This window comes from Dermacentor silvarum, chromosome 1 (genome assembly GCF_013339745.2).
Source record: "Dermacentor silvarum isolate Dsil-2018 chromosome 1, BIME_Dsil_1.4, whole genome shotgun sequence".
Lineage (NCBI taxonomy): Eukaryota > Metazoa > Arthropoda > Arachnida > Ixodida > Ixodidae > Dermacentor > Dermacentor silvarum.
The window spans coordinates 89,749,410-89,765,506 of NC_051154.1; the positions used below are offsets into that span (position 1 = coordinate 89,749,410).

Sequence of the window (16,097 nt, forward strand, 5' to 3'; positions counted from 1 at the left end):
TAAAAAGAAAAAAAAAGAAAAATAGGAAAAGCGACGCCTTACGTGCGGGTGAATCCAAGTGCATGCTATTAGCAATCATCTGGAGAACCCTTCACTATTCTTGTGTTCCTATCAATACAGTAGTTAGTACAGATTGATTAAGATTGTTCTTATTTATTACAATTACGGCCGCAATGCTAGTGCAAGGTTTGTAGAGCACATTTACAAACATCAGATGCAGGTGTTTGCAACGCGTTACCGTTTGCATACTTCTTCTGTGCTCAAAAGAAAGCCCGCGAAACCTTGAGAAAAGCCGCCGCGGCACACCGCTTGCGCACCTGAGCAGCTTTCTTTGAAATACGCGGCAAATGACTACGCAAACGGTAAGACGTTACAAAGAACTCAAAGTAATGTTTTAAAATGTGCTCGACAAACCTTGCGTTGACAAGTGCTTTCGGAAGTAAAATAATGCTATGTGGAAGATGGATTCGAAGTCATGGATTTCAGAGATGCTGCGCGCTTCACATACGTAAATCCATTGTATGCTGACCTTTCGGCCTCTCCGGCCTTTGACACCCTCACCGTATATTGCCTAAGCCTCAGACGATTTTCGTGCCCCTCATTTGGACACGCCACAGTACGGCCCGAGGGGAATGTGCACATGCAACACGTGAGGCAGGACGCTCAACGAGAGTTTGAAACACCTGCTTTGGATAACTATACCTGGCGGTTTAATTTCCGTAAAGTGCTGATTCTGAAGGAGACTTGCACACGTTCCAGAAAAAAATAATACTGATTACAGTTACAATTACTTCTCCCAGAAATATAATTGATTACTGTTGCCAATTCGTGCCCCGCGAATGTAATAAATGACTAAAAAGTAACCGGTAACTCTACTTTCTTCCCTAATTTTGTTACCATTACACAAATACACAAAATAGAACGAACGGGCCTAACTCTTTCAGTGTGTCTTCTGCAGCCCTTGACACGTTGTGGAACTTCCCTAAGAATTGCTTTTAAAAACTTTCTTCGCTAATCTCTCTCGGTAATCTTCCTTCATTTGTTTGTGAAGACATCTGCACCGACACTGAAAACTCGCTGGATGTGCGCGCTGGAGAGAAGGGCTGTTTTGTAACGTAGGGACACCTTGTGCACAAGATTGTGGTTACTCAGTGCCGCGATGCTTGGGTATGGGTCCTCAACGAAGCCCAGCACTTAATTGTTGCTGGCGCTAAGGGTAGGCGCTCCCAACAGACTGAAACATCGGCCATAGGGGCTTTCCTGGCATCAATGTCCGCAGTGGCCATGGTTATCGAGCCATGATAGCGCCGTTTAATTAAATTGATCGGCCAACAACTGGTGAACCTCCTTCCGGTGCCCTTCACTCGTTTTCCATTTAGACTTAAAATTTCTCATTGTAACGGACGCCAGCAAACGTTCACATTCCTAGGAATGGTTGCCAAATTTGTAACGTCATTCGATATAAATCTGCATATTATCCAGCACCCAAAAAATATCCGTGTGCTACAATCCCATAGCTGTATACGAGTCACGTATATATCACACAAATAGAAACATGTGCGTTCAACAGCAAACACTTCTGTCTATATGACAGAAGCTATGGACTGACCTAAGCGAAGAAGAATTAGATAGCAGCCCTTACTGCCTATGAAAGCAGCTTAAAAGCGCTTCTCGAAGAGAGAGAGCTAGAAATGTATCAAGTGAAAAGAGCTCAGTGGACGGACTTCCAAGAGAGATGTACAAATCTGCAAGCCTGCCATGTCCAGGTGATTGAGGCGTAGCTTAGGACGCTAACTGTGAGACCCCCCCGCCCCCTAACCTCCCTCTGAACACTGCAGTTCCCGTAAAATTTTAAGTGCTCAAAGCTGCATCACCTCTTATAGCTTGTTTATTCAGAAATTTAACTAGTCACATGTAATTGGTTACTAAAGAAGTAATTGAATTAGTGAGTGTTACCGAGTAAACAAAAGTAATCATTACAATACAAAATTACCTAAAAACGTAAATGATTCCAAATAAATAATTACATGTAATTCGTTACCTACAAGTCTGTTCTCAAGTAGTGATGGCTGGCGCAGGCTACTTCGTGTCGGTTTGCCTAACAATACGATTGCAAACATATAGGCGCGCGCGAAAAAAAAAAACCAATAAAATTAAAATGTCCGGTAATTTCCATGAAGTATGATTTACGCGGCAAGCCCCTCGACACTGGCTGTTCACAGACCAATATGTTAAATTGCACCACAAGGTATATAACAATTTCATTTGAGGACAATTCGTAGAAACATTACACTGGATCTCAGGTCTACGTAGGTCTTCTTCTTTCTGGGGTTTTACGTGCCAAAACCAGTTCTGATTATGAGGCACGCCGTAGAGGTCTACATAGGTAATAAATAGCATGAAGAGCATGCATATCTGCAGTAGTTCTCCAAAATTACCAGAAAATATTGGTAGAAGCTAACTAGTCGCTTCTGCAGTTCAGTTGGCCACGGGCCAACAATTTTTCCATCGAGAGCGCCCTTCTGTGCAGAGCGCGGAGATATTGCACAGCTGTGAAGAGCATCATTAATGCTCTACAACAGAAAAAGTGTTTCAGCTCGGCCAATTCTACGCAGAAAACACTTTCTGTACGCAGCATATGTATCACGAGAGTCCTTCAATACTTTTTTTTTTGTATTGCTAGTTTGATAGGCAGGCTGACCATTAGTGGAATATCGCATTGCATTTTCGGGTCAATATCAAATAAAATAGATCTGGAACAACAATAACCAAATCACGCATCTCTCTACATACGAGTAGACATTTGACGCTATTGCGTACATCGCGCTGTGAAAAGGGGAAAAGTCCTTTTAATTTTTAATGTGCGTGGTTCGTTCTGGACTATCAACTGTGTTTTCCGAAACGCCAGATTGCATAGAAACCGACCAAATAATATTTCGTGCTTAAGTTCAGTCACTTTAGCGATTCCTTCTGGATTTCACATACAGAAGCACGATCACTTGTTCATACTTGAGGTGTTATTTACGCCTAATGGTGAAGGGACGGAGAGGATACTCTAATGAAATATCTTTGATCGTACCTTAGTCATAAATGTAAATCTCTTCCTCAATTTCAGCGTACTTCAAGGCATACTTTGCAGTGTACACACTGCTGAGAAACGAAAAAAAAAGGAAATAGTATACCTGAACAACATTTTCACGCTGCACAAGTAACATGTGGAAGGAAGCCGCAAGGACTGCCTAGCTCTTCGAGCACATATAAAAAAATACCTTAGGCAGGAGCTAGGTCAGGAACACGGGTGTTTTAGGTCAGGGTCACCTGCAATGATGGCGATTTCGTGAGAACGAGTGCTCCGTACTCGCCTTAATGAAAGAGCTCCTTCATCTACAAGGTGTGAATCGGCGCTAAGTAGCTAAGCGGAGGGCTCTGATTTCTCCTGATTACTGCATGTGCTTTTATCACGGTCACGGTTCCACCGGGTCCGTTTCCTGCGCTTGCCAGTCGGTCCATTTTCGCGCCTGCGCTGTGCGAACTTTTTTCCTTCGCCATCGATTCCCGCAGCGAGGAACCTGACACGATGCGCCATCTGCCGTTATGCTTATGAAACGTCGCAAAGCAGAAAAGCGGTACGAGTGGTGTAGCGCGGGAGACAAAAGGGCAACCCGGATCAATCGCATTGCCCCCCACCCCACGCGCGCGCGCACGCACGCACGCACGCACACGCACACACACACACACACACACATGCACACACATGCACGCACGCGCACACAACTACACAGTCTGTGACGACGATTGCACGTCAAACTTGTGTCATGAAAGTGTCAAACTGAAGAGATCAGGTAGCATTCCCTTAACTCTCAAAACTGATCAACAAGAAGAAAGCAAGGGATATTAGAAATTATAACGTGGAAAAAATTGAGGAAGCAGTAAAATATGGACACAGCATGAAATCAGTGAGAAGAAAACTTGGCATATGACAAGGCAAGATGTGTATGCACTGAAAGACAAGCAGGGTAATATTTCGATGACATACCAAAAGCAGCGAAATAATTCTATACTGACCTGTATATGGTACCCATAGCAGACAAGCTACTTTCATTCGAAGTAGTGATGGACAGGATAGAGAGGCTTCTTCTATAACTAGCGATGAAGTTAGAAGGACCTTGCAAGACATGGCCAGGGGGAAAATGGTGGAGAAGATGGAATAACAGTTGATTTAATCAAAGATGGAGGAGATATTATGCTTGAAAAGCTTGTGGTCCTTTATAGGCAATGCCTCACGACTTCAAGTGTGCCAGAAAGCTGAACAAGCGCCAACATTATATTAGTGCATAAGAAGGGAGACGTTAAAGAATTGAACTATAGACCCATTAGCTTGCTTTCAGTATTGTAAAAATATTCACCAAGATAATTTACAATAAAATCAGGGCAACACTTGACTTCAGTCAACCAAGAGAACAGGCTGGCTTCAGGAAGGGATATTCTACGATGGATCATATCATGTCATCAATCAGGTAATCGAGAAATCTACGGAGTACAATCAACTTCTCTATACGGCTTTCATAGATTATGAAGAGGCATTTGATTCAGTAGAGATACCAGCAGTCATAGAGGCATTGCGTAATCAAGGAGTACAGCAGGAATACGTGAATATCTTGGCAAATATCTACAAAGATTCCACAGCTACCTTTGTTCTCCACAAGAAAAGTAGAAAGTTACCTCTCAAGAAAGGGGTCAGGCAAGGAGACACAATCTCTCCAACGTTACTCACTGCATGCTTAGAAGAAGTATTGAAGCTCTTAGACTGGGAAGGCTTAGGAGTGAGGATCAACGGCGAATATCTCAGCAACCTTCGGTTTGCAGATGACATTGTCCTATTCAGCAACAATGGGGACGAATTACAACAAATGGTTGAGGACCTTAACCAAGAAAGTGTAGGAGTGGGGTTGAAGATTAATATGCAGAAGACAAACATAATATTCAATAGCCTGGCAAGGGAACAAGAATTCAGGATCGCCAGTCAGCCTCTAGAGTTTGTAAAGGAGTACGTTTATCTAGGTCAATTACTCACAGGGGACTCTGATCATGAGAAGGAAACTTACAGAAGAATAAAATTGGGTTGGAGTGCATACGGCAGGCATTGCGAAATCCTGACTGGGAGCTTATCACTGTTGATGAAAAGAAAAATGTACAATCATTGCATTCTACCGGTGCTAACATATGTATGGGGCAGAAACTTGGAGGTTAACGAAGAAGCTCCTGAACAAGTTAAGGACCACACAAAGAGCTATGGAACAAAAAATGTTAGTCCTAACGTTAAGAGACAGGAAGAGAGCGGTGTGGATCAGAGAGCAAACGGGGATAGCCGATATTCTAATTGCCATTAAGAAAACAAAATGAAGCTGGGCAGGTCATGTAATGCGTAGAATGGATAACCGGTGGACCATTAGAGTTACAGAATGGATACCAAGAGAAGGGAAGCGCAGTCGAGGACAGCAAAAACTAGGTGGGGTGATGCAGTTAGGAAATTTGCAGGCGCAAGTGGGAATCAGCTAGCGCGAGACAACGGTAATTGCAGATCGCACGGAGAGGCCTTCGTCATGCAGTGGACAAAAATATAGGCCGATGATATATATATATATATATATATATATATATATATATATATATATATCTCCTTTATTTAAAGCCTTCGTCATAGTTTTTGTCGTTGCTAATGCTACTGTCGTTGTTGCTACTTGAAATAAGCGCATGTGCCTTCAAAGGGGGATGGAAGTGAAGGAGTTAATGGCATCAAGCTTTTCTGTTGAAGCTTGAAGGACACTTTTGAAGCCCGATAACATGGAGCAGTGTCTTCAAGCCTCGTTTTTAAAATCTAGACTCGCAGATAAGGGATCGTTTACATGCTCAGTATTTATAAAGGGCGTGCTGAAGGAGTTCTATGGTGGTATACACCAAAACAACCATTTTTATATACTAGTTCCTTCGCGTAAAGTGAACTTATGAGGGCCGGAGCGAAAAACTCACAAGTGACTCTTTAAAGGGAGTCGTGTACAGCTGCAGACGCCAGGCGACGCAACTGACGCATGCGCTCCGCCATCGACAGAGCGAAGCGGCGAGAGCGGTGCGACGTGTTATTGTGCGACTATTTGGGTCCCGTTGCACCAGACCGGTGACCTTGGGGGACGGAAAAAGTGAGGAGAACAATATGTATTTAGCTTTCGATGTACCATTAGCAGCTCCCGCGGCCGTGTTGGCATCGCGTTTATCTTACTCCGTGGCGACGCCATTTCTAATGGACACGGAATAGAGATAGCGGAAAAGTGCAGAATGTGATTGGTGATGACACCACCACCTCCGGCACAGTAGGTGGTGGATCGATCCCTGCAATGCTAGATGGAAGGAAGGAGCGATTGGGCTGATGTTTTTCTGTGCAACTATCCTAGGTGGAGGTAAAGGGATGAACTTTGCCCGTTCGACAACTTAGTATGTATGTATGTATGTATGTATGTATGTATGTATGTATGTATGTATGTATGTATGTATGTATGTATGGTATGTATGTATGTATGTATGTATGTATGTATGTATGTATGTATGTATGTATGTATGTATGTATGTATGTATGTATGTATGTATGTATGTATGTATGTATGTATGTATGTATGTATGTATGTATGTATGTATGTATGTATGTATGTATGTATGTTACATTATACCGATATTATATTTACACAGAATTTCAGCGCATATATGTACGAGCAAAAGCATGCTTACGGATGAATTCGTTTATCCAAAAACACTTCGAGCCTTTAAGCTTTAGGTGCTGATCGATACAAAAGCGCCCAGCAAGCTGCCGAAGTTTAGAATGTACATATTAAGAGCACGGCGCATCTATAGGTGTGAAACTCTGCGAAATCCGATAGCTAGCTATACGTTATGCTAGCAGCTACTTTATGGGCAATATTTATTTGCATTGTGCAGTTGTTTCAGATTTCATTGCACTGTTATTTTATAGCCCGTTTTTTTCCCCTGCCGTTTGCTTGAGGGACGTTACATTATTTACGTATATCAATCTTCGTTTGGTCTGTCAAGCAAACTAAATAAGCCTCTACTAGGAGCGCTTCCGTGGGCTTCGATGGCATCATATCTTTCTTTTATTTAGTTGTATTTATTGTGTTTAGTTTTCATTATCGGATTTGAATTCCCTTGTCATTCTCTAGCACGTCCTTCATCTATTAATCTTTATTGTTATAACCCCCCCCCCCCCCCCTTTCCCGATTTACTTTGATGACGCTAGCCCGACGGTTATATTTCTTTATTCTAGCATAATTTCTGCTTTGAACATTTGCTGATGCGTAAAAAACCATTTCGCTATTCAGTATTCGCGAACGCCAAGAACCGAACATTCCAATTTAAGCTTGTGGTTTGTCGCGGGAAGTCTCTGGAGTAGAAGCCTTTTTTTTTTTCTTTGCACTTGCGAAGCATTGCGGAGCTTACACCAGCACGAAAATTACGTCTTCCTTTTGCCGAAACGGGAACAATAACAGTGGGTAACAAACTGCCCCAGCATTCTGCTCCCCATCGTTCTCACTAGACCGAACCCTGGGGAGGGAACCTATACTCAAGGCATAGGACGCTGCAACCTGAGAAGTCGTCTATGCTCAATGGACAACGTTTGCTCCCTGCGCAGCGTGGGCCAAATTCCCCGGGACTATATGAAGTGGCAAGAACTCCTCTGCGGCTGCATGGTGTGCGTACGTCCTACGCGTTTATTGCATGCTCGTTCTTGGGAGCGGGGGCTTTACGAGGTGCGCTAGACAAACTACAGGATCTCTTGCAGCCGTGTGATGACGCGAGAACTTCGTGTTGCCTTACGCAAGCGAAGCTCGGTGCAGCAGCGCTAGAAAAACACGAGAATGCACAGAACGCTGTCGGTAGAGTGTCTTCTTTGACACAATAAGTGTTGGGCGCTGACATTTAATGTTGTAGATGTTGAAGCAGAGATGGGAGCGTTATGATGAGTACATGTATGTAGAAAATTATTTATTCACTTTTTATTATTATTTTAGTAAACATATTGCAGGTGCTGTGTTCCGCCGGGGTAGTGAGCCCGCTGCAGTCTGCAGGAAATCTACCGAGATGGTTTTCGAAAAATCAGTAACCAGCAGTCATATGACAGCCACGTCAAAAGCTACAGTGACGAACCGGCGGCACTGAATATTTTACATAGAGAAAGTTTCAGCCGAGCCAATGTTGAAAAAAAGTATCAGAGGTGAAAAGGCCACCACACGCAGCAACAAATCGACAAAGGTGCCAGACACCACTCGTCCTCAAAAAAAGAAAGAAAAACGTGGGGGAGGGGGGGGGGGGGCATTTTTTTTAGCTACAGCAGATAACTTGTCGCAACAGGGACAGACCGTTGCCTGCTGCGACGGCGAACAGCAGATTTTTCCCCCTTTTTCCTTGACGATGGTGATAATGATTTATTGGCAACCCCTTTAAAACGCAGTGATGAGAAATATTCACCAAGCCTCTTTGTGTTAATCAGGTATGCTATACATGCTTTTTATTCTAGCATTTTCTATGCATCTCCTTCATCTTTTTTCTCTTACTCAAACCTTTTATATCTACCTTGTACCGCTACCTATACCTGTAACGGATCCGGTCGTATCAATCTCTTCCCTGCTTTTTTTCACCCTGCTCTGAACGTCTCTTCCTTATCTCGACTACTGACCGGCTGATGCTTCCGTCCATGTTAAATCCAAGCGCCTCTGGAAGGTGTAAGTTTTCTACGTGTCTCGCTGGGTTCCTTCGCATTCCGTTAGGCTGTGCTGAATTGTCTCCGGATTTTCGCTGCAGCTGACATGCTTCATCCTATTTCGAATATTTGCTTCGGTATGTTTAACCAGCTAGGGCCTCAAATAGCAAAGCACTGCCCTTTGTGTTATCGTACATATTTTCCTTTCTAATTTGTTTCTTGCCATTCTTGTAAACCTCCATGATATTATTCGTTCTGAAATTCTTAAGGTTAGTAGAGAAATAATTACATAGGGCGTCAAATTGGAATTTTTGCTGGACAAACAACATGTCACACCGGTACATGCTCGACAACACATTCTCGCCATGACAATGTTTGTATAATAGAGTATTCTCATATTGCTTACCACAGCGCCTGATTTGACATCCAGTGTCAGTCACTTCGGAGCGCGCTTATCCAGCTGGATGGTCGACCTTTTACAGAGGGAAAGATATCGTGTGTGCTTAGCCTCACCCATCGTCAACCAAGAAAGCTACGTGAGCTCTGACAACTTTCCTAAAATCAACGGACCTCCAAAGACGCTTATAGTCACCCTGCGTCTACTACTGTGCGCGTGAGCTAGCTCTCTCCTTTTGCTTTGTCGTTTTTTCATTTAATCTCTCATCCCATGCAGGGTAGCCAGCCAGACGTGCGTCTGGACTGGATGACCTCCCGGCCTTTCCTTGTTTCTGTCTCTCTCATTGCTGAACAGGCTTGAAGCGGAAAGCAAAGAGGAGGCTTGTTGTTCACTCGCCCCAGTCATTCTCGACCCCCCCCCCCCCCCCTTTTTTTTTTTGGAGGGCAAACTTTGAAAAAAAAAAAAAAGTTTCACTAAGCATCATGCGCATACTCGTGTGACTGTTCCCGCAAAGCGCTAAAATATGGAACTCGTTCGTGTCCATAAAATCGGCCGGCGACAATAAATGGTTTTGAAGTCGGCCGCTATTGGTTGTATTTCATTGCATAGCAGTCTGAGCCTAGTTCGAGGCGTCAGTGAGTAGCCGAAGCCAGCCTCGTGTATGCCCGCACCCGGTTAAAAAAAAAAAAAAAAAAAAAAAAAAAAAAAAAAAAAAGTGCGGGTCTTATATGAGTGAATACAATATTCGCTGTACATAGTTTTGCACCAAGATAATCGGCGTCCGCTTGATTTTACTGCGTAAATTAACATTTTAGTACATTATAGGAATCATGACTGCTGTGCCATAGCTACAATACACATACTACATGGTCATTACCAGCAATTTCGGTATGTCCTGAAAGCCACTTAAGTATAATTTATTGCCCTTTAGCGACGTCTTGATGGTGGTCCTCTCTGTTCTCATATACCATGCTGCTCATGAGTCCTGTGGTGTAGGGCAAAATGCAGACTCTAAAGTGCTGCCTTTGAGTCTAAAAAAAAAAAAAATGACCCATTTTCGAGGTGTCTCTTGCGGGAGGTATTTTACAGCAGCACGCGGGACAGCAAGCTCTGCCACCGTTGATGTCATTTGTGGCAGTTTGAATTTGATTGTAGTTTTCGTAGCCAGAAAAACAGCGGCGTACGTGATACCGACCCTCAATGTCACATGGGTTGCCAGACTTGACCGCGTCGTGTCTTCTACGGCATGTGAAAGTGCCGCCACTGCAGTAGCCTTGCGGAAACGGAATTCCTATCAGCCTCAGCCTGTAGTTCTCTTTTCAGACAGTAAGGCTGCGCTGCAACTGCGCTGCGAAGTGTTTTTCCGAGCGTGAAAGAAGCGCGCGAATACACGCAAAGTGCCTCGAGTGGCCAGTCGCGCGGTAATTTTGCATGTATTCGCGGGCTTCTTTCACGCTCGGAAAAACACTTTTATGTAGTACGTATTGAGCAACAGAAAACTGTATCGGGAGTTTTTCACGTTGCTCTACAATTTTCTAATTGATACTTTTCATCTAATTATAATACTTGAAAAGTTGAATAAATATTTAGGACTAATTATTTAATTAGGCGGAACGCAAAAAAAATTATCTGAGTATCTCCAAGCAATATTACCTTGGTTCTGTCCAGCTACGCGGCATTTGCATATATTTAAATCTTAGTGCATGATAGTTGGGACACCCAGTATACTAACTGTTTTGTTAGACCCTACAGAATTAAAAAGAAAAATGGCCGTGAAGAAATTGCCCGTGGCAGACTACAAAATTTTGATTATTGAAATAACTGGATTACTCAACGAGGCGTATATTACTTACACAATAAATCGAAACACATGATTGAACCAATAACAAAAATTCACTAAATAAAATTTTAACTAATTACTTTATTGCACATATAGCCGGTGAGTTGGGAATGCATATCCAGTTGGAACGAATTGTAAGGATGGCACCGATTTCGAGATATGCATCGTGGAACTCGCGGTAAAAATAAACTGTATTTCCGCTTAGGTTCTTAACGAAACGCCGCTTTATGCATTGAAGCGCAAAGATAACTGGATTGCCAATGTGTTTTGTCACAAAATTCGGCAATTGATATCTTTAAACTGGTGCTAACCTGAGTATTCGTTCCAAGTGAATATGCCTTGAGAGCTCACCGGCTATAATTCGTGAAGTGCAATGTATGGCGTAAAATAATTAGTTAAACATTTAATAAGCCTCATTGTTAATGAGGTGATTATTCATTCCTATTTCCAGGGCAAGTAATGCCCGCCTCTTCGAGTAATAAGGACTAGAATTGTGCTATCTACGGCAGGTAATCTTTCAACATTCTGTATTTCAAACAAACAAACAAACAAACAAACAAACAAACAAACAAACAAACAAACAAACAAACAAACAAACAAACAAACAAGCAAACAAAGACCCGGTATGTTTAAAGGGGCCCTGAAACACTTTTTGGAACATAGTAAAGAATTGTTGCCGATCTGCTTACGAGGCTCCGTGAACATGTGAGCCTAATATTATTGCTCTGCATGCAGCAGGGAATTGATAATCTCGTGTCAAAAGCAGTGAACAGTCGCTTGCTCTCGCATCGCAATGTCGTCATCGAAAGAAGTTGGCCGACCAACGCTATTGGCTGATTGTGTGTTCGCGAGAACATTCGTAGCAATACATAATTGCTTATTTTGAGTTAAATAAACGAAAAATATATATGTCTGCGATCTCAAAAAGACAGAAAACTAATTTAATATTTGCACTTCGCGTAGCTGCTACTGCTGCGCGTGACCTTCGAGATGGAAGCGGCGTGCTGCGTAGCGTAGTCAACCGCGGCCGCCAAGGAATGCCGCGATGAGCCCTTTCAAACACAACTTTTGGCCGGGGCTTTACTCTCTTGGCTTCTACGCTGCGGAGTTTCCAGCGCGCTAGCGTAGACGAAAAGAGTGAGAAAGTCGGGTGTCGGGGCGATAACTATCCTTATAGTGGAAGGATTTAAAAATCGTGAAGTTCGTGGGACGACGTACATTAATAGTGAGGCCATTCTACGATTAGTTAGAAAAGTTGTTCAGGGCCCCTTTAAGAGCAGAGCTCACATGGGCACCACACCGACGCTGCAATGGAGAAATAGTGCTTGTTTTACTTTACGTTGAATACGGGTGAAATGTTGCAGAAAAAATAGGGTGTATTGCACGTAAACTGCTGCGGAGAACGGAAGTAGGTATTGCCAGGCATTCCAGGCTGGGTTTGTATGCAAGCTTAGAGGAAGTTATGACCACCACTAGCTTGTTGCTTTTCTCTGAAGCTTTGCAGCGTAAAGAGTAAAAAAAAATAAACATTGTTATCGTGCAAACAGAAAATCACAAGTGATGAAATTTCTTCTCTGGCTTTGCTATCGATAGGTTGTCCGTATCTTCGACACGGGCCTTTGACGAGATAGGTCCTTTTATCGAAACGTAGGCTAGCCGTTCTGAGGCACCTAGTCCATGTTTGTAACTTTTATACCTCACTGTACTACTCCATCTGTCAGCCCCCTTCTTGATTTTAGATCTACAAACACGTACTACGCATTGTGCAGCAAGTAATTGTGTTGTAATTATGTGCGCATGGACCGGTATTTTGTCTGCTTACCTTTCATTTTCCGTTCTTATAATGTGTCGCGCCAAGTGGCCATTTCTGGCGATAACGGCGACGTCAGTGCCAGTGACTGAGGGCAAGAATAATGGAAAATTAAATGGATCGTTAGGAAATACAGCCTCTGTGTCAACAATCTAACAACGAAGTGCGCGCTACAAACGCTGTGCTGCTCCACTGCGCTGTATACCTGCAGCTGTTGTCACCTCTTCTATAAGAGCACAAGGACGGAGTGCCTGCTCAGGCTGTCGGCTGACGCAACAGGCTGTCATCGACTGCGCACGACGCAATAGGAGGGAAAGGCCGCCGCACAACGGTCCCTGCGTTCTACTCAGCGCTGTCCGCGGTGCCCGTTAAGCGCTGATAAGGGTATATAAATAACGACGCGCTGGAACTCCCCGCCAAGTAAGGCGCTCGCTGAGTGGATTCGTTGCGAGAGCGCGACCACCACCATGCCACAACCCGCGCAAAACTGGAATGAAATAATGAAGTCAGCTCTTGGGAATCGCACCACGTGTCAATGAACAGATCCATGTCTGCTCGGCGATTGGAGTGCTTCTGTCATTGAGCACGTCGTTCATGTGTCATGTTTTGTTTATCGAGGGAGCCATCGTTCCTTCTGTAAATGCTTGTATCACGGACAGGTTTCTCACGGCATTCTCACGCCTCTTGTACGGCCTCATTTTACGAGCGCTTTTGCAAGAGCTTGCTCAACCATTTGCGGCCAGAACTTTTAGGGTGCCGTGTCGCAGGAAATGTCGGCGTCGGCGTCGTTGTCCGTGAGCGAAAATTTCCGTATATGTTTAGGTATATATATATATATATATATATATATATATATATATATATATATATATATATATATGCCACGCCTTGCTATATGACATGGGGTATATACGGGTTATATTGGCACAGCGTTTTATCACTAAAGTTGCTCGTACCGTGTCCTATATTCTTGACAAAGTTATTCCTCGGAATTTTGAGCATGAGAGCCCACAAACATACATATAGCAGTGAAACAAAACTACTGACAGTGCATGCCTTTTATGTTAAATCTCAGACTGAAATATTAAAAGTGGAAAATAATAACAGTAACTTGGAAATATAATTTTTTTTTGGCGAGACCACCTCCGGGATCGGCTCACGCAAGCGGCCGAGTTTCTACCAGAAAGCTCGCCTTCTTGCATGGCGGTCGCCGCAAGCGTTTCCCGGTAAACATTATGGTTACATAAGCTACAGTTGCCGGGAAGCTTGAAAGGCAGTCAGTGATCTTTGAATGCTATCGCGTTCCACTCTTAAAGGAAGCTTAAGCGTCCTCCAAGTTTTTTTTTCTCTGCACCGTTAAATGTTTCCTGCTATTGTGAAGGGCGTTATTACATTTGCAGCGTTACGCTGGGGTACATTGACATTGTAATACTGCATTAGAATGGGACAAAAGGATTTCCCTCGTTTAGAACTATGCAGCAATTTACATAATACTTGCTTTGTTAAAAAATCTCCCGCTTATCGCCCCTCGGCATTCAATGTGGCGAAACGAACGTGCAGCGAAATGCACCACATTGTAGCCGTCAGCAAAACAGAGTGCTCACTGTTCGTCTTTTCTCATTCTCTCTTTCTCTCTCTCGCTCCTACAGACTCGGAGCTGGCGTACAGCGGCCAACAAGGCGGGACGTCCACGCTGAGTCAGTTCTGTGCCATTTGTGGTGACCGGGCGACCGGAAAACACTACGGTGCCGCCAGCTGTGATGGCTGCAAAGGATTTTTTCGGCGCAGCGTCCGCAAGAACCAACGGTACTCGTGCAGTTTCAACCGGAGCTGCGTTGTGGACAAAGACAAAAGAAACCGGTGTCGCTACTGCCGCCTCAAAAAGTGTTTTCGCGCCGGGATGAAAAAAGAAGGTACGTATCGGGGGAGACAAAAGAATCCCTTGCGCGCTCTGCGTGCGTGTCGAGAGGAGCTCTCTGTTCTCCTCTCGCGAATCACCGGATAGCGCTTCGGAAGATGTAGTCGTGCGCGATCAGCTTTCAGCGGTGTTGCAGCTATACGATATCTGCAGCCGAGACGCAGCTCGAAAGCCCAAGGGAAGCTTCCCACGCTGCGGCGTACGCAGAGCGCGGTGGCGTGTTTTACACTTGCTCGACGACGCCACCGACGTCGGCTTATGGTGCGAAACTATCTCGCGCATCGCGGGAACTTTTATTCAATGGAGTTATGGAGATAGAAGGGAGAGTCATTACTAAAATAATGGAGAGGTTGAGACTTCACCAAAGGGAGTTGGGCGTTCGTCTAGATCCAAGAAGGAAGTTTCAAACGAGGGGAAAAAAAGTAAGACCCAACACAAATAAAACATTGGTTTCACTCCACATCATACATTCACAGCACTTCGTTCACTGTTTGTCATCGGGGTCACTCTTGAGGCGAACACCCAAGCGAGCTGTTTGAAGTGCCCTGCTCGTGATCCGTGTCAAGGGACAAGGACTATGCGTAAACATACCAAGCACAGCTGGGCGGTCTGACCAAACTTGTGACAGTTTTGTGCATTGGGCCATCAACAAAGTTGTAAAACTACTTGTAGAGGTCTCGCATGAGGCGGTTTGTGCCATTTATTTAGCTACTCTCGTGTGCTACGTTGGAAACCCGCTTCAATCGTATGAATGTTAGAAAAGCTAGGGAACAAGATTCTTTGGTTTGTCGCATTTGAACAGTATTCAAATCCGGCAAAGAATGACCAGCGAGCAGGCTGCCGACAGAAACTATTGCATCTTGTCTTGATGCAAAAGAGCAGTAATGTTTTCTTATCAATTCTCTTCTCATATACTCGTAATATTTATTAAAATGTTCATATTTTATACGCTACGCACCTTGTGTGCTGTTCGATTAAACAGCTACCGGGAGACTTTGTTCGTTGCACTCACCAACAGAGCTGCGGTTCTTTAGTTAAACGCCGTAAGCGCTCGATGGTTAAGACGAAACGTGAGTCAACAATTTTCGAAGCTACTGTGCGTGTGGAGGTACTCGGTTCTTTTCGTTTCCTGCGCAGTTCACTTGCGTCCCCTCACAGGCCATGTGTTTGTGGTTCCATTCCACCGCTAAAGCTTCTTTTGAAAGGACGTATACATTGCATCGCGTGTCCCAAAAGTTGTAACGTCATGTAATATACTAGCAGTGCTACCTATCCTTGTTAGACCTTCACCAAATTTTTTTCCGGAAACGTTTCTGGTAGTCTCAATATTTGTGATGAGATATTTTCTTGGCAGATTCTCTGCTTATT

At 43.9% G+C, this 16,097-nt stretch overlaps 1 protein-coding gene across 4 annotated transcripts in view; it reads left to right on the forward strand.

Annotated features, from left to right (window-relative positions):
- Positions 1 to 16,097, forward strand: part of LOC119432060 (hepatocyte nuclear factor 4-gamma-like) — a 168,501-nt gene that overhangs the window by 87,506 nt on the left and 64,898 nt on the right. For all 4 annotated transcript variants that reach the window (XM_037699478.2, XM_049670698.1, XM_037699477.2 and 1 more), the window contains one exon: positions 14,461 to 14,724. In XM_037699478.2, coding sequence (XP_037555406.1) covers positions 14,461 to 14,724 — 264 coding nt within the window. The remainder of the gene's footprint in view (positions 1 to 14,460; positions 14,725 to 16,097) is intronic.